At 51.4% G+C, this 27,949-nt stretch overlaps 1 protein-coding gene across 5 annotated transcripts; it reads left to right on the top strand.

Moving 5' to 3' along the window:
* The first annotated feature begins 356 nt into the window (after positions 1 to 356).
* On the top strand, positions 357 to 27,949 carry LOC123369955 (MLX-interacting protein-like). 5 transcript variants are annotated; one of them, XM_045016062.1, is made up of 17 exons: positions 357 to 890; positions 15,298 to 15,404; positions 15,852 to 15,934; positions 16,802 to 16,915; positions 17,731 to 17,847; positions 19,022 to 19,184; positions 19,545 to 19,640; positions 21,452 to 21,489; positions 21,774 to 22,236; positions 22,778 to 22,821; positions 23,229 to 23,316; positions 24,651 to 24,727; positions 25,075 to 25,191; positions 25,578 to 25,705; positions 26,065 to 26,188; positions 26,489 to 26,618; positions 27,321 to 27,949. In XM_045016062.1, exons 1-17 carry the CDS (start codon positions 574 to 576, stop codon positions 27,440 to 27,442), a joined length of 2,328 nt encoding a protein of 775 aa, XP_044871997.1. In that variant the 5' UTR covers positions 357 to 573; the 3' UTR covers positions 27,443 to 27,949. The 5 variants fall into 5 exon arrangements, with proteins under 5 accessions (XP_044871997.1, XP_044871998.1, XP_044872000.1 ...); XM_045016063.1 differs by having other exon boundaries at positions 358 to 890; positions 16,826 to 16,915; XM_045016064.1 differs by lacking the exon at positions 17,731 to 17,847 and adding an exon at positions 17,661 to 17,702 and having other exon boundaries at positions 359 to 890.

Genomic DNA, 27,949 nt, shown 5'->3' with positions numbered 1-27,949 from the left:
TCTGGGTTGGGACTTGGTGTTGAGTGGCACCTACACCAGGGCCCCTTTCACGGGGCTGTGGGGCGTGGAAAGGGGCTGTGGGCATACAGGCCCCTCTCCGCAGTCCCACACCCTGCAGGGCTCAGGCACACCGACCCCCTTCCCTCCGCCTGCGGCCACAAAACTACAGTCCCCAGCAGCCCATGCACACCGCCAGCCTGCGCCTCCCGCCGGCCGCGGGGCAGATCGGGAAATGTAGTTCTATGCAGCGGCGTCTGGGCTCGGGCGCCATCTTGTGTCTGCCAGGCGAGCGATCAGTGTGGGAGAGTGCGAGGGGACTATAATTCCCATCGTGCCCTGCGCAGAGGGGGAGGTGCTGCTCATGCCCGCGAGGTTTCTTCCTTGTTGCTATGGGAGCCTGGAGCAGGGGCCTGGCACAGTTATAGCCTGCGCTCCACTTCCTGCCAGTGACCAATTTTTTGGGAGCGATTAAGCCTCCACCAACATTCTGGTTGCCTTGGCGACAGGGGTGTGTTGGCTTGGTGATTGTGGCACTGCCAGGCAGTTGCTAGGGACGCGCCCTGGTTGCCCAGGATGTCGCGACCCCAGATCATCCACAGCGGCCACTTCATGGTGTCGGAGCCGCATGCTGACCCCGAGCTGGACCCGGGGGGCAGGGCTGTGGTTGGGAGCATGGCAGAGCAGGTGGGGGCTGTGGAGCTGAGGGCTGGCGACTGGCGGGAGGGGGCTGGGGCGGGTGAGCAAGACGCAGTGCCCGGGGACGCCTACGACTTCGACACAGTCAACGCCTGCACGTGCCGGACCTACCGCTTTGGCCCTTGTAGCAGCGGCGCCCTCAGCATCGACGCATCCCTCACCAAGCTCTTTGAGTGCATGACACTCGCCTACAGGTGAGAGGGTGGAAAAACGATCCTGTGGGGGGGTTGGGGTTGGGAATGTGCATCCTGGCGTTAGGGCCCCAGGGCACGGATCCTGAGAGCAGGGGAGTGTGAATCCTGGCGCTAGTGCCCCGCAGCATGGATCCTGTTGGGGGGGGGGCGGGGCTGGGACTGTGGATCCTGGCACGGGTGCCCTGGGGCACGGATCCTGTGGTGAGGTGGGGGCGGGAATATGAATCCTGGTGTTAGTGCCCCGGGGCATGGATCCTGCTGGGCATGGCTGAGGGTGTGAATGCTGGTGCCTTGGGTGTGGATCCTCCTGGGGAGACCTGGGGGTGTGAATCATGATATTAGTGCCCCAGGGCACAGATTCCACCATGGGCATGAGCTGAGAGGGTGAGTTCTCACTGTAGTGCCTCATAGTGTGGATCTCAGTGGGGAGGGGGAGCTGGGAGTGTGACTCTCCAGTAGGAGTAGCAAGGTTATTTTACCTCTGTATTTGACACGGGTGTGACCGCTGCTGGAATCCTGTGTCCAGGTCTGGGGTCCACAATTCAAGAAGGATGTTGATAAATTGGAGAGTGTTCAGAGAAGAGCCACAAGAATTATTAAAATATTAGAAAACATGCCCGTATAGTGAGAGACTCAAGGAGTGCAGTCTATTTAGCTTAACAAAGAGAAGGCTAAGGGGTGACTTGATTACAGTCTGTAAGTACCTACATGGGGAACAAATATTTAATAATGGGCTCTTCAATCTAGCAGAGAAAGGTAGAACATGAGCCAATGGCTAGATGTTGAAGCTAGACAAATTCAGACTGGAGATAAGGTGTGAATTTTTGGCTGTGAGAGTAATTAACCACTGGAACAATTTAGCAATGCTTGTGGTGGATTCTCTATCACTGGCAATTTGTAAATCAAGATTGGATGTTTTTCTAAAAGCTCTGCTCTAGGAATGATTTTGGGGTATTAAACAGGAGGTCAGACTAGAATGACCACAATGGCCCCTTCAGGCCTTGGAATCTATGAATCTATACAGAGGAAGCCATTTGTAAGTAGGACACTTCCTCACTGCTCTAACCTTTGCTCTCTTCATCATGCTAGTGCTGTAATTTCCTGCTCCAGGCCTGTGAGGTTTGTATACACCCAATACATCACTGACTTGTGTATGTGGCAGCACATGGCATTGTACTGAAGAAGGGCTGCCTTTGCTCTTCCATTGTCAGATCACGGCGTGGGAAAGAGCATCTCTTTTGCGGGGCTGCATAGGAGGTTGCACGATGCCTGGACAAGTCAGACAGCATTTGTAGGCCCTCCTGAGAAGGAAGGAAATCTTTGGTGTGCAGATGTACACAGTTGTGTCTGCGAGATTTCCTCAAGGCATCCCGTGCTGAGCCTGACTGTACATTTCCACCCTTTCAAAGCTTTCGCTTTAAGTTTAAGATTAACTCTGAATTTCGTGCAATTGCTATGCTTGGCTTGTGTTTTTTTTATACTACAATATTCCTTATAGAGTGTTTGTTAAGTTACCACTGGAAACCCTCAACCGTAACAGAGATTTTGGTCAGGAAATTTCCATAATTTTATAAATAAGCCTAAGATACTCAAGGAGAAGCCAGGGGTGTTACTTTTGAAATTAGTTGTAATGTACAGTTAATTAACAGCCCTGAATCCCTCCTCCATCCTCCTGAGCACAAAGTATTTTGTTTTGTGTATGGTGTCAGTGCAAATTTAGATTACTGTTTAGCCGGATTATCTCAGTTTGCACTGGGAGCATGGGCATGATTTGGGCACTGAGAGGCAGGGAATGACTTTGGGGGTGTTAATTGACTGTGAATTACAGCTAATTGGCCAGTTAGCACCCCTTGTTTCTCCCTTCCACCCCCCAGAACATCTAAAATAGGGGTCCCCAACGTGGTGCCCATGGGTGCCATGGCGCCCGCGAGGGCATCTAAATGCGCCCGCGTCCTGGCCGGTGGTCGAGCATCTGCCAAAATGGCAGATGCTCGACCGCTGCCCAGACAAAAAAGGTTGGGGACCACTGATCTAAAGTATTTGATCAGATAGATATGCCCTAAAATCCTCTGGATGGGAGGGCTGAAATATCTCTCTGGTCCACTAGAATCATAGAATCTCAGGGTTGGAAGGGACCTCAGGAGGTCATCTAGTCCAACCCCCTGCTCAAAGCAGGGCCAATCCCCAGATTTTTGCCACAGATCCCTAAGTGGCCCCCTCAAGGATTGAGCTCACAACCCTGGGTTTAGCAGGCCAATGCTCAAACCACTGAGCTATTTTCAATACTATCTAGTAAACAGGTATACAAAGTCTGAATGACAGATAATAGAAGTTTCAGAGTAGCCGCCATGTTAGTCTGTATCCGCAAAAAGAACAGGAGTACTTGTGGCACCTTTGTTAGTCTCTGAAAGGTGCCACAAGTACTCCTGTATCAGAGGGGTAGCCGTGTTAGTCTGGATCTGTAAAAGCAGCAAAGAGTCCTGTGGCACCTTATAGACTAACAGACATATTGGAGCATGAGCTTTCGTGGGTGATGCATCCGACAAAGTGGGTATTCACCCACGAAAGCTCATGCTCCAATATGTCTGTCTATAAGGTGCCACAGGACTCTTTGCTGCTTTTACAAGTACTCCTGTTCTTTTTGTAGATAACAGAGGAAAAGTGTTAACTTGCATTTTGAGAGAAACATGATTTTAACATACTATATTTCTAAATAAAGGCACTACATAATTTACAAAAATCTTAGTAATGACAGAATACACTCTCTCTCTCTCTCTCTCTCTGTGTGTATAATAGGCATTTGTAGAGAAAAATATTTTATAATCAGTTAGTCAATTTTAAATAACGCCTTAAGGTTAAGGGAATAAAGGAAAAGCATTATATAGAATAATGCATTTTTAGATAAAAATATAGGTTTATGCATTTTTTTTGTATATTTATTTTTAAAAGTCATTAAATAATTTACAAAATCTTAGTAACAACAGAATAAAGAAGTGTATGTGTGTGTGTATATATATAAAAAACATGAATTTTTAGAGGAAAATATTCTTTTTATCTTGTTAGTGCATTTCTAAATAAAGTCATTAAATAATTGTACAAAGAGGAATAAAGGAGATATATCAATACACATAAGTATACATATTTAGAAAAAAATAATTGTTTGCAGTTAGTACAATTCTAAATAAAGTTCATTAAACAATTGTACAGAAGTCACAAAATATTAGCGATAGAGAAAGAAACTATAACCAGAGAGCTTGTTACATATTACAGATGACAGACACAAGATAACCATGAAAGTTTTGAAACAGAAAGGAAGGAAAGAAGACAGAGAAAAGCATCTTACCTCACAGATTGTTACTGGCCAGATGGCACAAAACTTCTTTGGCTGAGCCAGTCAAAAGATATTCTTTAATGACGGGGTGTCTTAAGGAATCATATGGCATAGAATATTAAAATGCATCCCATTTTCCAGACTCACGCTGAGCACAGTACTTCGTGGATTTATCCATTAATATTTTCCTGTCATGATGAACACAGTACTTTACTGGTTGTAACATATTAAAATGTAAATTAGAGATAAAATACCAGTCAAAAAGAGCATGTGTGTAGATTTCTTTAGCAATTAGCCATAAATTTAGCAATTAGCATTATTTGGTTTTAACCTGTACCAGGAATCAATTTTCCTCTTTCTCGGTAATGCCTTTAGCATTTGTCTTTAAAAAATGGAAGACCAAGCCTGTTGGCTTAAGTTGCATTAGAGGCCTCTTAAATTTTGTAAACTTTTTGAATGACTTACAAATAAATAAATAAGGGCAAACAGCACACAAATACACAGCACCACTAACCCCTCCCTGCCACCCTGCTTCCCAAAAACAATTAAACATACGTTGAAGCCAACTTGTATACTATTTTATAGATAAACTTCTGTAAGCATAGTCAAACCAGTTTTATATTATTTTATAGATAAGTCACCTTCCCAAACACATTTTCATACTTGTTTTTTCAGCATTATTTTATACAAAATACACACAGCCTAACTTAAAAGAAATTGAACAGTGTAAAATTGGTTAATACACCCCGTGTTGACAAAATGCACTAGTTTAAACTATTTTACATTAAAAAAAAAGTCAATTACACTTTTTTTTATCAAAGATAAGAATGTTATTTCTCCCTGCCCCTTCAGCACAGAGCACTTACATCCACCCTTCCCTCCTCTTTCTCAAAACAATTAAGCACACAATCATAGATTCAAACCAAATTGGATACTGTTTTATAGATAAACTACCTTAAGCATAATTCCAATTATGTTTGTTTTATAGATAAGTCACACACGTGCATACTAGTTTTTCAGCATCATTTTAGACAACACAGACACAGAGCTAACTTACAAGAAATCTTATGGTGCTGACAAAATGAAGAGCTAGTTTAAACTATTTTATGTAAAAGAGTTGATAACACTTTTTACTGCTTTTTCCACAACCTATGCCCTTTTTGTTGTAACACTTTCAGAATGTATGGTATGGAATGTCGATTAAATAAATTGATTAAACTTGTGTTTAAGTAAAATAAAAGCAGGAATTGGGTATTAGGGAAAACTATTTTTGTATTTGAGAGGCAGTGGAAACAAACAAAATGTTCTTAAAATACATGGAATGCCTTAGCAGTAAATATTTTGCATTATTAACTCATATGACACATTTAGCAAAATAAAAAAAATTAAAAGTCACAAAACCAACTCACAGAGTAACCCATGCTAATGGTAACATGACAAAACAGAGCATTAGGATTTTGAGGGACATTTTAACAAATGTTTGAAATCTTTAGTGAAGCAGTTTTGTGTCTGTTCATTGTTAGTTGTTGTGTTTTAGCAAGGGTAAACACATACAGAAACTCTTCCCAACCTCATCATTGTGTTACCCCTTTTTAATTTTTTTCTAATTACTTTTCACAGGTGGTCAGAAAGAGTAAGTAAATAACACAAAAGCATCAGGAGGAATGAGTATCCATACTAGGGCAAAACTGCAAGATTGGTTTTTTCTGGCAGAGATGGGAAAACATTGTAACATAATTAATATTCTTGTCTTTACAGCCTTAGTGATATTTTATAGAATTACCTCAAAAGCAGCAAAAACTTTTGTTTGTTAGTACCCCAAGCCACACATTGAGGCTCTAAAAGAATTGCAGTGCCTAAACATGAAGCATAGAAAGAATGATGGTGGGAGGGAAGCCAATAGCTACACTGTGCAGCCACAGAGGTGCAAAACTTCAAGCGCAAACTTTTTTTTTGATTGATAAAAAAGTGCATTGATATAATGAAAATGCATCAGTGTCTACATTTTTGTAGCAATTTTTACAGAACTTTCTGCAAAACAAATACTTTTTCCCCATTTTATTTATCAGATTGAAGCAGCTCCAAAGAATTAATTTTCATGCCCTTATACAAAACTCTGCATTGTATATAAACCTGGAGATATTCTGTGCCAAAAAATTAAAAAGTCTGTGCACAATCACATGTATGTTCTTATGCACAATATTTTAAAATTCAGCATATTTTATTTGTCAAAATAACACAATCTAGTTTCAGTTATTTTGGTAATTTATTTCAAAATACCTGTCAGTAAGTAAGATTCAAGAAATGGTTTTTTTTGACAAATAGATTCTTTATTAGGCATATTAATACAGAACTCTGAGTAATAATTCATTTAAACGACAATACAGAAATGTATTTCCTGCACCCTTCAGAAGCACTGCAAAGGCTTGGAGGAGACAGGGGTAACGGAGGAGTTGAGGGAGAGGGAAGTAATTGCTGGGAAGGAGCCTGGGAGTGAACCTGGAGGGTTGTTGGGTGTGGGTGGGAGAAGTATGGAACAGGGTTTTTTTGAGGGGAAAGGATTGTTAGGGAACCTCCCCAGGCAGACCCTGGCTGACCCTGGCTGACCCCTAGCCTCCCCCATTCAGTCAGGCACATCTTCCCCTGTCCCTATGTGGCCCCGCATCCCCACCCTTTGCCCAGGTATCCCTGCACCTTCACTCAGCTAGGCATAGCTGCCCCCGTCTTCATTTGTCCCTGCACCCCCGCTCCCCATTCAGCCAGGCGTAGCTGCCCCGTCCCCATGTATCCCTGCCTCCCCCCGCCACCATCTCCATGTGGTCCTGCACATCCATTCCCATTCAGCTCCTGGCTCAATGTTGTCACCCCACTAGCTTCTGTGCCTCCACCCCAGTCTATTCCCCCACTAGCCCTTCTGCATCCTAATCTGTGTGATCCCCAGCAGCCCTGTGTGCCCCGCTCGGTCTGTCCCCCCATATCCCATGCCTCCTCACCTGGCCCTGCGGGCAGGGTGCTGTGAGGAAGGCAGCCTCTGCCCTGTCCCTCTCTGCGGCTGGCGGCTCCAGCCTGTGAATCAGCTGACCTCTCTTCTGGCACCATATCAGCCCCTGGTGGGTGAAGGGTGTAATTTCAGCTTTCCTTCGCCTCCCCATCAGAATCAATGATTTTGCGGGGAGAAGTAATCTGTGGGGGACATTAATTCTGCGCTTGCGGTTTCCCTTAGGAATATGCATAGTGCCTTTAAAACTGTAGCCTCTATCAATCCCACTCCTGTCTCCATCCCACCTCTCAAAAACATTTTGGTTTTATCTTAATCACAGAGGAAGAGATCTAGTGCAGGGGTAGGCAACCTATGGCACGCGTGCCGAAGGCAGCACACGAGCAGATTTTCAGTGGCACTCACACTGCCCAGGTCCTGGTCACCGGTCTGAGGGGCTCTGCATTTTAATTTAATTTTAAATGAAGCTTCTTAAACATTTTAAAAACCTTATTTACTTTACATACAACAATAGTTTAGTTATATATTATAGACTTATAGAAAGAGACCTTCTAAAAACATTAAAATGTATTACTGGCACGCGAAACCTTAAATTAGAGTGAATAAACGAAGACTCAGCACATCACTTCTGAAAGGTTGCCGACCCCTGATCTAGTGCAATAGAAATTACAGTGTTTAAAAGCTACACTATTGTTGCCGGCACAGAATGCCCGAGGCAGCAACAGCGGTTCATTGCCCGGTGTGCTTTGCTCCAATAAACACACCAAGGTGGAGAAGCAGACAAAGTTTATTTGAGATCTCAAAGCGGGATGCTCGGAGACAGACACATCTCAAATCAAGCACACAGTTACAAGCCCCTTTTCTCTTTTTATACATAACTTTAGCTAAGCCTCTTCTATTTCTCCCTCTCCCCCCACCTTTCATTCCCATGTAGCAAATACACTTTGCAATAGCAATTACATTAAGCAGTTAAGTCATACTTGGCAAAAACCAGCCTAGCTCGTTAGTAACTCTTCTTTGAACTGTTATCTTGTTTTATTTCTTTTGATCTGTTATTTTGCCCCTTAGCCAGAAGCAAGCAGGCCTCATTATAACAGGCCTCATTATTACCTTCTGGTACAGGTGTTGTAACTGATAACCATTCTCTGTTGCTGGCCTGTTAGGTCGATTAAAGTTCAAACATAAACATGGAAGCGCTTTGGTCAGACATGGAGTGACTTTAGTTCATTCAGGCCTACTACAGAAAGGCTTCATTGACACTGTGGCTTTCCACCCTCCTGAGTTACCTAGAGTCATGCCTAATGACACCAACACTATCCCAACCTTTAAAAAATAATATTAGCTTGGTTGTAAAGTTTTGCCTAAATGAAATGCCCAATATATAAAAAGCCCCAACAGAACAAAAACTTCTCTAAAGACAGTTTAAAAAGATGGGACATAGGCCTGTTAATAGGCTCATCACTTGTAAATTGTAAAGAAAGCTCCAGATTCCAGTGTACATATAAAACCATTTTTAGGTTTGGTTGGTGCCAAAAATTTAGGTTGACCTAGCTTTATTGCTCAGGGATGTGAAAAATTCACAGTCTTGAGGGCTTCTCCACGCTTAAAACACTGCAGTGGCAAAGCTGTTGCGCGTCAATGAAGATGCTACCTACACCAACAGGGAGAGGTTCTCCCTGTTGATGTAGGTACTCTGCCTTTTCAACAGGCAGTAGCTAGGAATTCTCCGATTGACCTAGCACTGTCTACACCAGGGATTAGATCAGGTTAACTTCATTACTCAGGGATGTGGATTTTTCACACATAGTTGTACCAATAATATTTATTATTATCACAGGTTCTTCCCTTCAGGCAGCTACACAGCTGATTGTTTTTGAGTATGGGATTCATGAGACACAACAGATACAGATAAATGCTTTATTTAACATCCAAATAAGTCCATTCATTAATATAACCAAACAACATGAAGCTCCAGAGAGATAGCTTTTAGCATTATGAACAAACTCATATTTTCCTAAAATGGAGGAAAACAAAGGTCGAAGGAATCATGGAGCACATCAGAGAACAGGTCCTGTTCTAGTTGACACCATTTTGGGAAGCCAATGAACCCAAGGGCTTAGGGACAGGGTAGTCAATAGGCAGACTGTGGGCCAAATCTGGGCTGCCAGACATTTTATGAATGGACCCCAAAATATTTTTATTTACTTATTATCATCATTATAGTTATTATTTTTTTATTATTTTTTCTGGAGTCTGGATCCTGACTATGCTTTGACCAAGAAATTTGGACCTTGACAAAAAATAATTGACCACTGCTGGCTTAGGGTAAATCTTTAGAGCTTTATACCCTTACGTTATATAACCCACACGGATTCATGGCCATATGTGACCATTTCCATGACTATAATAAACTTAAACCTGCCTTTGGTCTGGGTGTGGTGTTCCAGGTGACCATAATTAGGCTTCTGATAGACCCATTATGCCGCTTAACATCATTATAATATAACTTTTAAGCAATATAGCAAACATTCAGGGCAGGGTTGTAGGTCAACAATCTGTATATGCGTTTTGCCATGATATTGTTAACCACTGTGACACCAGCCTTTACTTGAGACCTCACATGACATTCTTTGGTGAATCGGAACGTACATATCAGACACAGGAGATTCTTGTAACACCTGTGTACTCCCTTTGTGCCCCATGCCAGTTGGCATGAAGAGGTTCATGGATCACACCTCTCTTAAATTGATGCAGTAGGGTCAGCCACTGTTGGTTCAGAAGCCTCTTGCCTGGACAATGAGTTTGCCACTATATTATCACTATTTATTACCCCACATCTATATTAAGACTGGACTTGTCTTTTAGACTGGGGTATAGGCCAGTTCCAAGGGATCTGGTGGAATTTAACCCTCCTACTCAATGCCCAAAACGAGGGACTTCGACTGTTCGTATTTTGCATTTTGATACTTTTACAGTGAGAGGTGCATTTCTGAGTTTTGTTAGCACGATTCACAAGTGGTTTTTATTATCTGACACCCTCTCAGACTGCTCCCTGTGCTCCTCTCTCTTTTTCTTCTGCAGTGTGAATCTTTCCCTCCACTCTTCTTGCCTTCTGCTGGGATCTAGCAAATGTGTCTTTCTTGGAGGTTTGCCAGGTGTTCAGCACTGATAACCGCTCTCTCTGCAAGGGCCATGCAGTGCCAAGTGCTTGGAGAACAAAGAGAAACAATTCAAGACCAGGGCACTGATCACACTGGAATCCTAAATACAGTTTCTATTGCTTTCTCCTGTTCTGCTGCTGCAGTAAAAATGCCTGCCACGCAGTGTGTTTGCGTTTATCGCACTGTGCAGCTACCTTGAACCACATGACACTGGAGAGGAGATGGGGGTTGCCCCAGTCCACCAGGAAGGAGCATCAAGCAGCACCGGAAAGGGAGTAGGGACTGGCATGTTTGGGCCATGGATGTGGGATTCAATATTTCAGGACATAAACCCTTGTTAGCTTCAACTTTGTGGTGCTCATGCCATTTTGAGCATGTCAGGAATAAAAGCCAAGCAGGCAGAGAACTAAGGACAATGGCCAGGGATGGACACATCTGTCCTTCCGCAGAGCGTTGTCTGCCCAACATGACAGTACCCAGCCAGTACCTGGATCAGAGTTGTTTACATCCCCCTATAGTGCCGGAACCTAGACAGATAATTGTAACACAGCACACAACCCTTAATGGCTGGATCTCAGGGGCTATCTCCAACACTGGCTCTCCCTGTGTCTTTGGTTCAGTGTTTGGTGTGCCAAAGAGATCTTGGCTGTCTGGGGGAATCTCCTAGGGGTCTGTGATAGACTGGGTGCCTCTTGATGGTATGGGCAAACAATCCAGCATACAGGGGTTCCGCAGTGGGCACCCTGGCAAAAATCCAGTTCAGCCCCTCACAATAAGCGCATGTCCAGAGAGGTCTTGGTTTTGCAATTCTGCCAGAGCTCTTTGTGCTGGTGTCTCATCCCAAGAATGCCTCTTCTCCTTCATTTGCTGCCATAGCCACTTCTAGATCTGCGTTATGGTGATTCTTGGGTAGATGGAAGTGGACATGCTCTCCATCCCATAGAAGTCCCAGACCTCTGGATGGCACCTCACAGATCTATGGGGTGGTGTATGGGGTGAGCGGAGGTGTATGGTGGGGGATACTAACCTGCTCTGTACGGGATGTATGGAAGTACAGGGCATGGCTTGCTATAAGGGATTGGGGGATGTGAGCTTGCCACGAGCTGTGATCACAAAGGTGCATATTCGAGTGTATGCTGGTATTTAACCCTGAGTGTGCATGTGTGACATATGGTCAAGATGTTCCTGGAGCAGTGGAGGGCATACAAATCATAGAGTTTAAAGCCAGAAGGGACCATTAGATCATGTGAAGTATAGCATTATGGGAAGGCTATCTGAAGCAGTGTAGATAATCCAAAATTGGGATGCATTCACACAAACCTTACAGCTCATTCCGGAATAGAGTTATGTCACTTCCAAAGCAGGGCTCTCCAGGATCAGTCCAGGAAACGTGTGGCAGTGAAATGTGGGCGCTGAGGAAGGCTGAAGAGCAGCAGAAGGACGTTTTTTATTCTTGTCGTCTTCATCAGCTGCTCCATATCAAGTGGCAGGGCAAGATTAGCAATAAGGAGATTATTGCTGAACCGTTGCCATCAGCACAGGTTCAGGCTCAGTGGCTTTCTTGGTTAAGGGTATGTCTACACTACGAAATTAGGTTGAATTTATAGAAGTCAATTTTTTAGAAATCGATTTTATACAGTCGATTGTGTGTGTCCCCACTTAAGGCTATTAAGACCATTAACTTGACAGAGTGTGTCCACAGTACCGAGGCTAGTGTCGACTTTCAGAGCATTGCACTGTGGGTAGCTATCCCACAGTTCCTGCAGGCTCCACCGCCCATTGGAATTCTGGGTTGAGCTCCCAATGCCTGATGGGGCAAAAGCTTTGTCATGGGTGGTTCTGGGTACATGTCATCAGGCCACCCCCACCCCCGTGAAAGCGACGGCAGACAATTGTTTCACACCTTTATTCTGGGGTCCAGTCCACCGGACCCGCTAAGCCTGCTGCCTGCCTGGATGATCGGAACCCCAGGCAGGCAAGAGGCTGAGCGGGTTGGCGGATGGAGCCCCAGACCGGCAGCGGGGTGAGCGGCTCAGCTCGCTGCCGGTCTGGGGCTCCGTCTGCTGGTTCCTGCCAGCCAGGGTGCTGCTCAGCTGGCAGACCTTGGTGAAGTCGATCAGGGGTGCCTGGACAGCCATGGCTGTCCTCCTCTTAGAGCACCAAATGGGAGTGACTCCAGGTCATTCTCTTCTTTAGGTTTCGTCTCATGGAGATTTAGTCCTGCCTAGAATATCATGCGAGCTGGAGGCTTCTGCCTCAGGCTACTCTCCTAGCCAGCAGCACAGTGCGGTCGCATCTACCCCAGCCTGCCCCTTGCTCCCATGGCTCATGAAGCCTGAACAGTAGTAAGGAGCAGTTCAACTTGTGGAATGACAAATCCAGAACGAAGGATTGCACTCTATGGGCCACGTTAAGATTATTTCAGAGTCCTAGATAGCATTAGTCCCTATAAAAGGCTTCATGAAAATTTTCCCCCACCCCTAACCAGAGCAGCTGAAAGGATAAGGAACCCGGGACTATAACTTAGAGAGAGCTTCCATATTATTTAACTCATAATTGATATAATTCGAAGTAAAATTTCACAGCATGGTCTGTTCTAAGACTAAAAATGCAGGAGGGGAGTCAGAAAAAGGAAAGTGACCTGTTTCCACCTGGTTTTGAACCAGGGATGGTTCGTGTGTTAGGTGAACATGATAACCACTACACTACAGGGCTTCTCTTTTTTTGCTATATACTGCCAAATGCACAGGAATGTTTTCTCTAGCTACAGAAGCTACCTAATGCAATGTCTATATCTAAGGCCTTCCTGCTCACAAAGTGGTCCTGCCCTGACCCAAGTCTGACACAGCGACCTGGCTAGGGCAGGATCGCTAGCAAGGCATGATACTTTTGCTGTTAAGCAAACACAGCAATTCTTTCCTGGCCTCTGCCACTGAATGCCTCCATGCATTACACTGTGCCCTATCAGTGTGAGAGGACTGGACGAGCTCGGAAAACATGTAATCCCGAGTGCGTTTTTTTCACTTTCTAATCTACAATAACCTTAGGGATGGAGATGATAGGGGGAACGTAGAAACATTCTGGGGGGACTGCATGGTCACCGGTGTTGCTGAGGACTGCTGAGTTTGCCACGCTGGCCAAACAGGAAATTAAATTCAAAAGTTCCCGGGGCTTTTCCTGTGTACCTGGCTAGTGCATCTGAGTTCAAAGTGCTGTCCAGCGCAGTCACAATGGAGCACTCTGGGATAGCTCCTGAAGGCCAATACCGTCGAATTGCGTCCAAACTACCCCAAATTCGACCCGGTGATGTCGATTTCAGCGCTAATCCCCTTGTCGGGTGAGGAGTACAGAAATCGATTTTAAGAACACTCTGAGTAAAAAAAACCAGCTTCGTCGTGTGGACGGGTGCAGGGTTAAATTGATGTAATGCTGCTAAATTCAACCTAAACTCGTAGTGTAGACCAGGCCACAGACATATTACTAGGATGGAAGACCAACAAATTACTAAGTGTGTTTACCCAGGAATGTCACTACTTGGCCAGCCATCACATGGACACCAAAAGGTTTGGTGGCACAGGAAGACTTCTGATGATGGACAGAGACTGAACATCCAGCCAGACTGTCTTATGGACCTAGCTAGAGACTGAACCAGGTGGCATGCCATTTGCCTTTGTGGCTTAGCCTGATGATGTGGATGATGATAACTTCCAGCACAGGATAAGACATCAGATAACGTTGAAAAAAGAACTTGTGTGTTTGGATGCAAGGAAGTCTGTGCCAAAAAAACTAGATCCACCAAAGAAACGTCCCCATGTGGAGAAGCCCGGAGAGTCTTTTCATTTCTTAATGTCCTGCATCTCTTAGATCAGAGGTTCTCAACCCTCGGGGTTGTGAGGTCATTACCAAGGGGGTTGCGAGCTGTCAACCTCCACCCCAAACTCCACTTGCCTCCAGCATTTATAATGGTGTTAAATATATTTAAAAGGTTGTTTAATTTATTAGGGGGGTCGCACTCAGAGGCTTGCAATGTGAAAGGGATCACCAGTAAAAAAGTTTGAGACCCACTGTCCTAGGGCATGTCTTCACTGCACAGTTAGCCCTGGGTGATTGGCACCCAGGTTGGCCTAGGTGTCAACGTCCTCACTGCAAAGCCCAACCATGTCCTCACTGTTTCTACACTTTCCTGTGTATGTCAGATTGATTATCCCCTGGTTCTTTGTGCTGAGACACTCGGATTCTTTCCAAATCAGTTGTGTTAATTGCAGCAGAATTTGTCTGTCCTTGTGGGGAATTGTGGGAAGGCATTGGAGGACTATCAGCACTCAAATGATTTAGCCTGCATCCTCACTGCAAAGTGGGTGGGTTCCAGCCCAAGTTAAACCAGAGCCTGGGTTCTAACCTATTCACATAGTTGGACCAGCTAGCCTGAGCGTGAAATATCTCCAAACACAGGTCAGAGGTTTTCCTGTGTGTGGATGGGGTGGAAATTGGGCTCTGTGCGGGATCCATGGGGTGGTGTATGGGGTGAACGGGAGTGTCTGGTGAGGCAGGATACTGACCTCCTCTGTATTGGATCCATGGGGTGGCATATGCGGTGAGTGCGAGTGTCTGGTTGGGAAGGAGATTGACCTGCTCTGTACAGGATCCATGGGGTGATGTATGGGGTGAGTGGGGGTGTCTGGTGGGGGATACTGACCTGCTCTGTACGGGATCCATGGGGTGGTGTATGGGGTGAGTGCGGGTGCCTGGTGGGGTGCGATACTGACTTGTTCTGTACAGGATTCCTGTCCCTTCTCCATCTCTGTTCTCTTCTGTCATTGGCTTGCTCTTCCCATTAAGCTCTGTCCTTCCCTGCCCGCGTCCCCTTCCCTCTGGACCTGAATCATTAAAGGATTTTGTTCCTTATGTTTTTCATAGTGGGAAAATTGTGTCCCCCAAATGGAAAACGTTCAAAGGCCTGAAGCTGCTGCCGCGTGACAAAATCCGGCTCAATAATGCCATCTGGAGGGCATGGTACCTGCAGTGTGAGTGGGGTCTGGGGTTGCCCAAGGGCACATGGGGCTCTGGAGTCTCCCCAGAGTGGGCACAGCGCAGGCAGTGGCAGGGTGAGCTGACCAAGCAGAGTAGCCATCATGCCAGAGGGGCTGCTCAGTTACCAGGGCTCTATGCTGAGTGGGCGAGGCAAGAGTCACTTTCAGGGCAGCAAGAACCTGCTTCACTTGACAGAGCACCATGTAAGGAGCTTTCAGTCACTGCCCCACCCTAGAGGGGAAGACCTCATGTCCCATTCCCCCAACCCCACCCCCCTGCCCTGAGACAGCCAGTCTCCCTACCATGGGGCCAGATCAGAGCCGGTGACCCCTCGAGGGGAAAGGCCTTATGCCCCATTGCATAATCCCCATGGGAGTGCTCCCTAGTCAGTGGCGGAGGAGGCTATAGCAAAGGCAGCTGTTGTTTCTTGTCCCCTGCAGATGTGGAGAGGAGAAAGAACCCTGTGTGCAATTTTGTGACGCCGCTGGAGTGCAGTGTCGGGGACGACCATCGCAAACCGGAGGTGAGCACATGGGGGTGAAGGGCACTGCAAGGGGCTCCTCTCCTACAAGAGATTTTATTGCACCAGTGACACAGATTACTTCATAGCTCCTCCTTGCCTCCTCTCCCCTGAGGGTTGCCCCTCACTTACCCCGCCCCTCCCCTCCCAAGAGGACTCTGACCCACTAGTCCTAGGGTCACCTCTCCACTCCTCTTCCCCATATGGGGTCCTCAAAAGGGCTCTCTGATATTTTTCCATTCAAACTGCCTTTGGCAGAAGATGGGTTTTCCACAAAACAGAATTTCCACAAAAAGTGTCTGCTTTGCAGGGAAATTCTGATTTTTCATTGGAAAACGGAATGCCCAAAAATTGAAATGTTGTGATTTAGCAGTGCTGCTGTAGTGCCTTTAGGAATTGGCCCTCAGTCTCCTCCACTGACAGGACTCCCCAGCTGGATTACATCTTCCATGATGTACCATGGGCCAGGGAATTCCATGATGCACAGCCTCCTGTCTCCGAGAGATCAGATTGTGATGCATCATGGGAGTTGTGATTCAGTTTCCTGATGTCCCCAGTCTCTTCCCCAGTGGGACTACATCTCCCATGATGCATCATGGTCAGGGATGCCCATAGTGCACAGCCTCCCTTTGCCAAGAGGGGAGTTTTTGGTGCTCATGGGAAATGTAGTCCAACCGGGAAGGCCACCTTATAGGGGAGAATGGGAGCACGAGGCACTCAAACTACAGCTCTCATGGGGCACAGCTGTAGCATTTATTAATTGAAATATTTCATTTTTTAGCTGAGATTTTTTGGTTTTTGAATTTCTGCTGAAAAATCTGAATTTTCTGTAGAAACTCCCCCTCACCCCCATTTTTCGATTGGCTCTAGCCCCACCCTGCCCTTGCCTTGCAGGCCGTGAGCATGGAAGAGAAGTACTGGAAGCACCAGATCGGAGTGGTCATTCGAGAGTATCACAAGTGGCGGACATACTTCTGCACACAGGTAAGACCCCACCACCACCACCCCCCCTGCATCTATGGACCCCTCTCCCTGCTCTGAACAGTGCCCTGGTCTGCTAGCAGGCCCAGAGGCCACTGTCCTGTATACCAGAGGAGGTACAGCCCAGGCAGCAGTAGATGCTGTGGCCTCCAGACCGGCTTTGTATTCAGCCTCTCTGCTGCCACTGCCATCTAGGGGCAAGTTGGCAGCAGTGGGGGATGGGTTCTGTGATGTGCCCATCAGGAGTAAAACTAAGCGCCCCTCCCCTCCCTCCCGGGGTGTAAAACTTTGAGATCTCTATGCCAAGTAAGGAGCAGTTTCCAGGTAGAGAGAAACTGCCATTACTGCTCTGCAGTCTAGTGGTGACTCAATGCCCAACTGTGGGTTTCCTTGGAATCCATACTCCATCCATCCATCAGTCCCTTTCCCCCTCCCTCCATCACTGGAGAGCTGGCTGTCATCTCTGCCAGCAGCCACCCTTGCCTGCCCACAGCCCTCTGTAGATCTCCCCAGCTGCTATAATGCTAAGCTGGTGGGACATGCCTCCCTCACGATTCCCCCACTTCCTTCTCAGATCACCCAAATTTACCTCAGTGATTGAGAAAGCAAAGGCTGGGTCAGTGAAATCCCAGCCTGCTGAGGATGGGGATTGAATGGGCAACAGCCCCATGCCAGAGGACACGATGCCCTGGACTCGTGGGCAAGGACCATGTGTTGGTTTTAAAGCTCCTGTTTGTTTAATGTTTAGGTCCAGAAGAAGAAAGATAAACCTGAGTCTTTATCCACCCAGGTACAGATTCCTTGCTCTGTCCCTACAGCTTGCAGCACCTTCTGCTGGAAGAGGCTGGAACTGGAGTAGCCCAGAGTTCTCCCCATTCCCAGCACTCCTGCCCCATTCCCTACAGCGTCCCCTGCTGGGAGAAGCTGAGACTGAGGTAGCTGGGAGCTCCCCCTCCCAGCCAGAGTTCCTGACCCTGTCTTGGTACATGGCATCGGCTGCAGAGCTAGGAAGACTACCTGGGCCGTGGCCTAGCCATGAGTGGCACTGCAACCTGGTGCATCAAACTCAGATTTGGAGGTGGTGGATGGATGGGTTCATAGGCCAGGAGGTCAGGCTGGTGGAGCGGGGGGAGCACGTGAGAAGGGAAGAGGAGGGGCGGGTGGCAGGGGGGCCAAATCTATGCTGCTGCCCCCTTCCACTTTAAATGGCACTCCAGAGCCCCTGCGTAAGATGCATCTGCACCTCTGTTCCCCCTCTGTGGTCCTGCAAGGGCACTCCCTCTTAGCTGCACGCTTCTCAGACACCACTTTTCTTGGGGTGGAGACACACATCTTTCTCGCCCTGCCTGGGGCATTTTCAGGCTGCACAGTCCCCTGACTGTGCTGTGAAATCCCACAGCAAAGCAGATTGTCTAAACAGGCCAGCATCTGTGCTGGGCGTTCTCATCAGAGACTAATAACAATGACATTGCTAGCAGTTACAAGTGATCACGTGGCTTTTCTGAGCAGGCACTTTTATTCTTAAGGTAAAAGCATTACAGAGAAAACATAGAAACAATAACACGAGCTACACACTGGTAATAAGCTTATCAGAGGTCAAGGGCTCTGTCCGGTGATCAATCCTTCCGACCTCACCCAGGGATATTTCTGTGGTCACCAGTTCATAGCAGCTGTCACTCAGAACTAGCTCCCCCAAGAGTTAGGGAGTCCCTCCTTTAGCCCCTTTGAAGAGTGTGAATAGGTATCAGCCAGGCAATGGGTTTCTCCCCAAGGCACTGCTTCAAAACGGTAACTCCACTAACTTGCATCCCCTCCGTTCCCAAGTATTTCCTAGGAAACTTAACTAAAAAATCAGTCTAGTCTAGCCCATCGCTTTAAAGAGTCCTTTGAAGCACGAGCCACTTCCCAGGGTTTGCATTAGTCCTGTCTCCCCCTTAGAGTTACATCCTTCCACAGTAATCCGGACACAGCTTTAATATACAGCGACCTCCCAAGACACTTCACCTTAACTCAGCAGGGTTTGTTCAGGGTGCTGCCAATTATTGTCCCGTCTGTCACAGGCTCTGGGTCACCAATTATCTCTCTCTGTCCCCCTCCTCATTTGGGCAGGAAGCGGCTCATGCCATCCAGGGCGAGGGGCTGAGCAGTGAGGCCAAGGGCAGTTGCCCCATGGAGCTCGACCTGGACACCCTGGACAGCCTCATCTCTGACCTGGCCGACACCATCTTCTACAGCCGCAACCCGTATGGGGGGCCCAACCCCCGCAGCCTTGGTGAGCTCTGGTCAGCGTCCCTAACACAGGGGATTCCCCTCTCCGTGCCCTATAGGCATTCCCCTCTCCAGGTCTCAGCCCCTTTTTCCCATTTCTCCCCTTCTCTCATTTGCATCTCCTGCCCCCCAAGTGCTAAAAGGGGGCAGTCCTGAGCTCTGACCCCCTTGTATCCCCCAAGGATTCCTGTCTCCGGATCTTTGCCCCTCTCTATCTAGGGGTGTGAATGGGCCCCCCTAGAAACCTCGTTCCCTGCCTGGCAGTTTGGTACCTGAGGGGAGCGAGGTGGGTGGGGCAGGGCTCTGCTTTGGGCGGAATGGGAGCGGCTGGTGCTGTGTCTGATTCCCATCCCCATATCCCCAGCTCACCAATTCAACGCGGACATGATTCAGCCCACCCTGACCCAGCTGCACCCTAACTTCGGAGAGGATTTCATGGACACCCTGGATCCCATTCATGGTAACTTTCACTGGCCACTGTGCACAGATCCCATCTGGGGTGAGCTGGGCAATCCTGGTGCACAGGGGCGGTGAGAAGGTTTCCAAACACCATGCTGCCTGGCAATAGAGGGAATCAGCCAGGTGTCCCCTCCTGGCTGCCCTGGGTCAGACCAGTGGTGTCTTCTCCCCACCATGCTGGAGCACCCTGTTAATCTGTTGCTGGGGGGAATTGGAAATCCCCATGGGCATATTGTGTAGCTGAGTGCTGCTCATGGCCTGGCCTGTGGCCGACCCACTGCTAGCTCAGCTGGCTGCAGAGACTGCTCTTCCTCACAGATCCAGGCCTCTGCTAGATGCTTGCTGAGCCGCCTGCTACCTCACACGCTACAGGCCAGGCGGAGATACCATGGTGGGGAGAGCCGCCCAGTATCTCACCTGAACCCCGCCCCTGGCGGGGCGGGGCGCTGTGCTCTCTACAGACTGGCCCCTACAGAGGAAGCTTAAACACTGTTTACTGCCCTGAAAGAGATGCCCCCTGCTCTCTGTGCCCCAGGGCAGCTATCCTAGCATGGGGACTCTCCCCTCTAGGAGACACCGGCTCCAATCCAGCCCCAGGGCAGAGGACTGGCAAGCTCAGGGGGCATGGAATGGGGTTTGGCCCTGCAGGCCTGGCATTGTCTGACTGGCTCATCAAAGGGAAGTGGCAGAGAGATTGTGAAGTGATTGTGGACAGAGAGCTGCCCCCGCAGCATGGGACACACCAGCAGAACTTCCTGCTGCAGGGCCTTGGCAGAACACCAGGGCTATATGCCAAGGAGCCTTATTTCAGTCTCTCTCTGTCTCTCTCTTCCCGCTCCTCACTTGGACCCAACAGACAGCCCGGCCAGCTCTCCCTTTGGGGCCGCCAGCCCCAGCCTCCAGCGGCTCAGCTGTGCCTCCTCTGTCGCCTCTAGCTCCTCTGACTCCCTGAAACTCCTCTTGTCTGTCGCTCAAGTAGCCGCTGCCAAGAAAGGTACAGAGTGGGCCCCCACGTCTGTTCGTCCTGCTGCTGCACGTAGGGCTGGGCCCAGATGCTGCCCAGGCTAGCTGGATGGCCACGCCCCGACTGCCAACATCCCTGATGCCAAGGGGCAGCTGGCTGAGACTACGGGTCCCAGCATGGACCCAGTGAAGTGTCTCAGGTCAAATTGGAGCAGTGCATCTGGGATATGTAGTGTCTCCAGGCCACCTCCCCATATTCAAGATGAGGTAATTGGAACAGTGGACCACCATTTCATCAAGGGGTTTGCCCATATGCCCAGAATTACCATGCACACACCAGACCAACCCATAGCTGTCACCCTAGCCACTGCTGCTATGGCTCCAGCCACTGCGCACCAGGGAATCCTGCATACCCTTCAGCCACACAGCTCTGCCAGCACCCCTCAATCCCAACCCACAGCCCCCTGCTAGCCCAGACCTGAGCTCCCCCCCATAGTTCTGCCAGTGCCCCATAATCCTGACCCACAGCCCCCCCTACTTCTGCCAGTGCCCCTCAATCCTGACCTGCAGTCCCCCTTTGAGATCTGAGACCTGGGACCCTCCCACCCTCCAGCTCTGCCGATGCCCCTCAATCCTTACCCACAGCCCCCTGCAATCCCAGCTCTGGGGTCTCCTAGGTCTGAGCTCTGACGCTGCCATTTGTACCGAGTGTTGTGATGTAATCATGATCATTCCTGTTATGGTTATTCTGCTCTGATTTATCCAGGTCCTTCGCATTTTCTTTCTCTCTCTTCCCCCTGTCCTCATCTCTCCACCTCCCTTTCAGCCTTTCTCTCTTTCCCTTCACAGATTTCTTTGCTGCCTGTCGCCCCCAGCCTGTGACCCAGGTGAGTAGCAAATAGCAGCTGCCATCTGACTGCTCAGCAATGCCCCTGCCCTGTGTCTGCAGAGATCAGCTGGCATCACATTGCAGCCCATGCTTCGCCTTCACTGCAAGGTCTATGACCTCCTCCTTGTTGCAGGGCTGGGTGGTGCAGGCCCCTCCCTTGTGTCACAGCCCCCCCGCTGCTGGGAGGGCAAGGCTGGGTGGTACAGGCCTCTCCCCCTGGCCTAGTGCCGCAGGCCCCCTGCTGGGGAGGGCAAGGCTGATTTTCTCTCCCCTCTCCCCCAGGCCTCCACGCTGCTGCCAGCTGCTGCCCCACAGGGCTCTCTGTCCAGCGCATGTGACCCGGATGTGACCACCAGCACTAAGGAGCTGCCTCTCCACAGGGGCTCCCTCACCCCCCTTTCCTTCCCCCTGGACCTGGAGCCCCTGACACCCCTGAACGGACACCAGACCTTCCTGCCGCTCTTCCCCACCTCCCCGCTGCGGGTCAGCCCCCCCCCGCCAGGCCCTCCCACGCAGCACCCCCAAGCCACCCTCGTGTTCTCCGACATCACCCACACAGCTGCCGAAAAGCTCCCTTCACCCACCCGGCACCCTCCTTCCCCCGGAGGCACCTTTGCCATGCCTGTGTCTGGCCCCCTGCCCAACAGGGCCAAATCCCGGCAGCTACAGCACATTGCCCCAGCGCCCACCTCCAGCCACCCCCCGGCAGCCCCCAGTGCCTTCCTTACCCGCCTGCTCGTAGCAGGTATGTGCTTCTGGGGGCAGCGCAGCCTGCCTGCCTGGCACTGGGGGGAGATGCTGTTGTGGTGGGATGAGGGGGAGTAGGTGTGGGGTGGGGAGAGTGGGCACAGGGGGCATTGCTTTTACAGGCAGGCAGGTGGTGACGGGTGCGTGGGGCTGGGGAACTGGGCATGCCTGGGGGTGTTGCTGGCAGAGGGGTCAGTGTGGGGGGGGAGTTGCTCGCGGGGGACTGGGCACAGAGGGTTGCTGTCGGGGCGGGGGACCAGATACTGGGGGGGAGTTGGCAGGAGGCTGAACATAAGGGGTATTGCTGGTGTGGGTGTGCAGGGGAGGGCTCTTGGGGGGGGGGGAAGAACAATGGAGTTGCTGGTGGGAGGAGCGGGTGGGGGTGTCCACGGTGCAGGAGAACCTCTCCCCCTCCTCCTCAGATGTGGGCCATCTCAAGACCCAGGGCTGGAGAGACACTGCTCTAGGTGACTACCTAGGAGCTGTGACCTCTGTGGGAGAGCCTCACTCCTCCTCTACCCACTTTCCTTTTCCCCCAGGCCCATTGACACAGCCTCTCGCTCCAGCCAGGGACTCTTCCCAGGTGAGAGCACCCCCTGCTGGAGAGGGCGGGGCTGGGCAGTACAGGCTCCTCCCCCTCCCTGGTGTCACAGTGCCCCCTGCTGGGGAGGGTGGTGCTGGGTGGTGCAGGCTCCTCCCCCCTCCCTGATGTCACAGTGCCCCCTGCTCGGGAGGGTGGGACTGGGCAGTGCAGGCTCCTCCCCCTCCCTGGTGCCCCCTGCTGGAGAGGGCAGCACTGGGCATCTATCGGCTGTCCTCCTCCCTGATGTCACAGCACCCCCTGCTGATGAGCTATACAATTTAAATCCACCCAGGAATCACTCAGCTAACGCTACTGGGTTTAGGGGTGCCCTGCTCTCCCCCAGTGCTTGTGACTGGGGCAGATTTCTGTCCTCCCCTGCTGACTCCCTCCTCGTCTCTCCCCTCTAGGTCTGCACCCCCCTAGAGCTTCCTGCAGGCGTCCTGCTGATGGAGAAGCCCATCCACCCTTGCTCTGTCACTGCCTCCTCCAGCACTGGTAAGATGCGGGGTGCTACTGTCAAGCCCCTCATTACATGGGCTTTCGCTGTGGGTGCTTGGCTCTTGGGGGTGATGGGACAGGGGAGATGGGTGATGGAGCTGGGGAAGAGCATCAGGCTAGGGGGCAGGAAGGTGGTTGGCTCATAAGAATCATCTGGGGAGTGGGAACTTGGTGGGTTCATAGGTGGCTGGAGAGAGGGCGTGTTGAGGGGATGGCAAGGTGGGGGGTGGGCTGGGGGGACTGGGGAAGTGTAAAGGGGGCCAGCTTGGGGGGACTGAGGGATGACAAGGTCAGGGGCTGGCTGGGGAATCGGGTGATGGTAAGGTGGGGGGCTGGCTGGAGGACCTGGGGGGATAGCAAGGTGGGGGATGGCTGGGGGGACCTGGGATGATGGCAAAGTGGGGGCTGGCTTCATAATCTGAGGGGATGGGAAGGTGGGGGCTGACTGGGGGATCTGTGGGGATGGCAAGGTTGGCGGGCTGGCTGGGGGGACCAGAGGGGATGGCAAGATGGGGGGCTGGTTCGGGGGACCTGGGAGAATGGTAAGGTGGGAATTGGCTGGAGGATCTGAGGTAATGGCAATGTGGGGGCTGGCTGGGGGATCTGAGGTGTTGGCAAGGTGAGGCTGGCTGGGGGATCTGAGGGGATGGCAAGGTGGGGGCTGGCTGGGGGATCTGAGGGGATGGCAAGGTGGGGGCTGGCTGGGGGATCTGAGGTAATGGCAATGTGGGGGCTGGCTGGGGGATCTGAAGAGATGGCAAGATGGGGGCTGGCTGGAGGATCTGAGGTGATGGCAAGATGGGGTTGGCTGGGGCACCTGTGTGTGTGTGGAGGGGGTTGGCTCAGGGGAATGGAGTGACTAGGGGGTGGCTCACCCTGCATTGCCTGCTGGTTGGGGGCCTGGCTGCTCAGATTCGGGGATGGCACCAAGGAGTGATCACACCCAGGACAGCCAGGTCTGTGGGTCAGAGGCTGGTTTGGCCCCAGGCTGGCGCTGCCTGGGGCTGATCTGGAATGCGCCATTCTGGGGAGGACATGGGGAGGCTGCAGTTTTAGGCTCCTCCCCATGGTGAGGGTGGAGCTGGGGAGGGTTCACTCCCAGCACCAGATCAGCGATGCTGTGGATCCTGAGAGTGTGGGATCTGGAGCCCTCTCTCCTCCACATGAACAGACCTCTGCTTCTAGAAGTGGGCTGGGTCTGACATGTTCTCTCACCAGCCCGTGCGCCCAGAAGTGCTGTGGTGGGATGGCTCACTCACCATGCCCTATTGGGCCCTGGGGAGCAGCACGTGAGCGACCCACGTTTCCCTGTCTCCTTTGGATTCCCCCAGATGCCAAGTCCGAAGATAGAGCTGAGCGCAGGGGACCCCATGCTTCCCACCAGCCCTGCAGCCTCCCCAGCACCAAGGTAACATGGGCCCCTACCAACCCACTCATACCCGGGCCCCTCCCCGCTGAGTGGGGTGGCACGGAGACTTCCCAGGGAAAGCCCAGGTGCTGCAGGGAGCAGCAGTGTTGACCCCAGTGCTGTGCTGCCTGAAGTGGGGTAGGGGCTTGGTAGGGGGGCACTCTCCCCTCATACTCAGTGCTGAGCCCAGTGCCCCAGCCAGGGGGTGCTGTGTTGCAGCGGGTGCCATGCGTGAGCTGGATGGGCATAACTGCCCCTTGTGTTAGCTCCTGGCTCTGTGCTGTCAGAGAGGAGTCAGTCCTGATCCCTGAGGCGGGGCTCAGCCTGGTTTTGATTGGATCCTGCAGGGCAGCCGAAGAGCCGGCTTTACCTCTGCTGACCACACCCGGCGCATGAACATCAGCTGCGCCTTCGACACCCTCGCGAGCCTCGTGCTGCCGGGCTTGGCCCAGCCCAGCGTCAAGGTACATGCCACATGGGACCCCTGCTGTCCAGCCCTCCAGTTAGCTCTTCCCTCCACTGCGTGGCCCTGTTCTCCCCAGCAGGGGGTGCTGGAACACCTGGCCCCACTTCGCTGGGCTGGCCCAGTCCCTCATCCATCCGTCTCTCTGTTGGTCCCTCACCCTTGTCTTCCCCCCCGCCCATCTCCCTCTCTGCCCATCCCTAGTCCTCATCCCTCCCTCCCCATCTCCTTCTCTGCTCACTCTGGGTCCTCGTCCCTTCCTCCCTGCCTTTTGTACATCCCTCCCCATCCCCCCTCTCTGCCCGTCCCAGTCCGTCGTCTGTCCCACCCCATCTCTCCCTCTGCCCGGCTGGCCGCTGTGTCTCATGCTCAGCCCGTCTCCCCCAGCTCAGCAAGGCCACGCTGCTGCAGAGAAGTGTGGTGTACGTGGGGCGGCTGCAGCAGGAGCGCCGGCAGGTGCAGGAGACAGCCCGGCGCCTGCGGGGCGAGATTGAGGAGCTGAGTGCTGCCATTGGGTGAGTGTGGGATGAGGGCGTGGCCTGATTGTTGTCATTGGGCAAGTGCAGGAAGGGGGTGGGGCCTATGGGGTGTGATCGAAGAGCTGAGTACCACCATTGGGTAAGAGAGCAGAGAGCAGGCGAGGCCTGTGGGATGAGAGTGAGGTGCTGAACTCTGCCATTGGGTGAATGCAGGGAAGGGGCAGGGTCTGTGGGGTGAGATCGAGGGGCTGAGAAGTGCCTTTGGGTGAGTACAGAGAGGGGGTGGGGCCTGCAGGGTGAGATCGAGTGGCTGAGCACTGCCATTGGGTGAGTGCAGGGAAGGGGCAGGGCTGTGCCCTAGACTGGTTTTACCTTCTGGCCCCCTCTCATCCCAGGGAGTTCCAGCGCCAGCTGCCCCCCAGTGGGGCCCCGGTGACCCCTCCACGCTTAGACCACATGGCCCAGCTGTATGATGACTACGTGCGCCAGCGCACCCTGCAGAACTGGCGCTTCTGGCTTGTATCCGCTGGCATGATTGCATTCAGGGCATCCTGGGGGGCAGGGACACCACAGGGCCCTGGCTGGGAGGGGGCAGGGATGGCTCTTCCCAGGGCAGAGTGGAAGGGTCTCTGGGGGTGGGGCGGGGCAGGGCAGGACAAGGGGCTCTGGGGGCAATGGCAATCCCTGCAGAATTGGGGTGGCCCCGGAGGTGGTGGGTGGAGGTGGGGGACTAAGCTGGCCCTTCCTGGTCTCCTTAGGTAGCTCCAAGGCAGGGGGCAGGCAGGAGGCGGATGCTCCTTAACCCTGCTCTGCCCACAGTTCAGCATGCTCATCAAGCCGCTGTTTGAGAGCTACAGGGGAGCAGTGAGCACCCACAGTGCCAAGGAGTTCTGCCAGTCGGTGCTGGGCTGGCTGGAGCAGCACTGCGCCCTGCCCATGCTGCGCCCTGGTACGTCCCACCCCCCACACCAGGCCCAAACATCCCCACACTCCCAGCAGCTGGGGGGAAGGGCCCCACTCTGGTGAAGAGGGATTCCAGCTTCTTAAGGAGCTTCTGTAATCCCCCTCGGCCTACAGGAAAACCCTGTTTCCTGAGGTAGGGCCCCCTGAGCTCCCAGAGATGGGCACTTATTCATCCTGCCTGCCTGACGGGGGTATCCTTATCCACAGGGCACACAGGATGTAGTAACCCCCATCAAAGCCCATCAGTGGTGGAAATGGAGATAGAACCCAGGAGTCCTGGCTCCTAGACACCCCCTAGTCTAACCACTAGACTCCACTCCTCTTCCAGAGCTGGGACTAAAACCCAGGAGTCCTGGCTCCCAGCTTCCCTTCCCACTCTATCCATTAGGCATCACTCCCCTAGCCAAGTATTTCCAAATCAGACCCCTACAGTTAGGCTCCAAACTCCAAAGCAGGTTGGCTCCAGAATCACTGGTTGCTTTGGAATGTGCCTGCCCTGGATTCAATGTCACCCCCACTCCCCAGTCATTCCCCCACAATCTGATCAGTAGGCAGGGCTTTCTGAGCCCCCTTCTCTACCCATCCTGCCAAGCCCAGCTCAGGGCTCTTCCGGCTGATAGACTTGGGGTAAGGATGTGGGTGGACAGCTTCCAGCTGGAGCTGGTGCTAATTTCTCCTTCCCCTGCAGCTATCTCCAGCTCCCTCCTGCAGCTCAGCAAGCTCACGGCCATCCTGACCCAGCCCTCGCGCCTCCCTGAGCAGGCCCTGCAGGCCGTCTGCCGCCCCCCGCACACCAAGGGCCATAGCTAGTGGGCCCTATGGTGCTGCATGAGGACGTCCCGACGCTGCCCACTTGGCGGAGAAGAGAGGACACAGACATCTTCGACTCCTGGGTGGCGCCCCACCCCACCATGGGCCCAGAAGCGTCTGGATGGACATGCGGGGGCTACAGCGGGACCTCTGTAATAGAACTAGCAGGGGGAGGCTGCTTGATCCACAGAGAAGGTGGAATTGGGGGGGCTCATAGCTGGGCATCCCTAGAGAGCAAAATGGGGTGGGGGCTCAGAGCTGGGGATCACTTTAGCCCCCACTGACATGGCAATGGGGTGGCTCTGAACTGGATTCCCCTGTAGCACTCAGAGAGGGGCATCTCTCAGAGCTGGGGATTCCCCTATACACCTCTAGTGAAGGGGAGCTGGAGGATCAGTAGAGGGTCCCCTTTAGCATCCCCCCTATGGGGGCAGGGGGATGCTGGCAGGTCGTGGCTCTCTTTGAACAGTGACAGCAGGAGCTGTATTAAACCCCCAGCATATGGGA

This window comes from Mauremys mutica, chromosome 4, assembly GCF_020497125.1.
Source record: "Mauremys mutica isolate MM-2020 ecotype Southern chromosome 4, ASM2049712v1, whole genome shotgun sequence".
NCBI classification, from domain to species: domain Eukaryota; kingdom Metazoa; phylum Chordata; order Testudines; family Geoemydidae; genus Mauremys; species Mauremys mutica.
This window is presented reverse-complemented; position numbering and strand designations above follow the sequence as displayed.

Bases quoted from the DNA above. Each gene is read 5' to 3' on its own strand.
- LOC123369955 (XM_045016062.1), top strand. From the start codon at position 574: ATGTCGCGACCCCAGATCATCCACAGCGGCCACTTCATGGTGTCGGAG. The intron at 15,405-15,851 runs GTGAGTGGGGTC...TGTCCCCTGCAG, and splicing joins GAGGGCATGGTACCTGCAGT to ATGTGGAGAGGAGAAAGAAC. The intron at 16,916-17,730 runs GTAAGACCCCAC...CTGTCCCTACAG, and splicing joins GGACATACTTCTGCACACAG to CTTGCAGCACCTTCTGCTGG.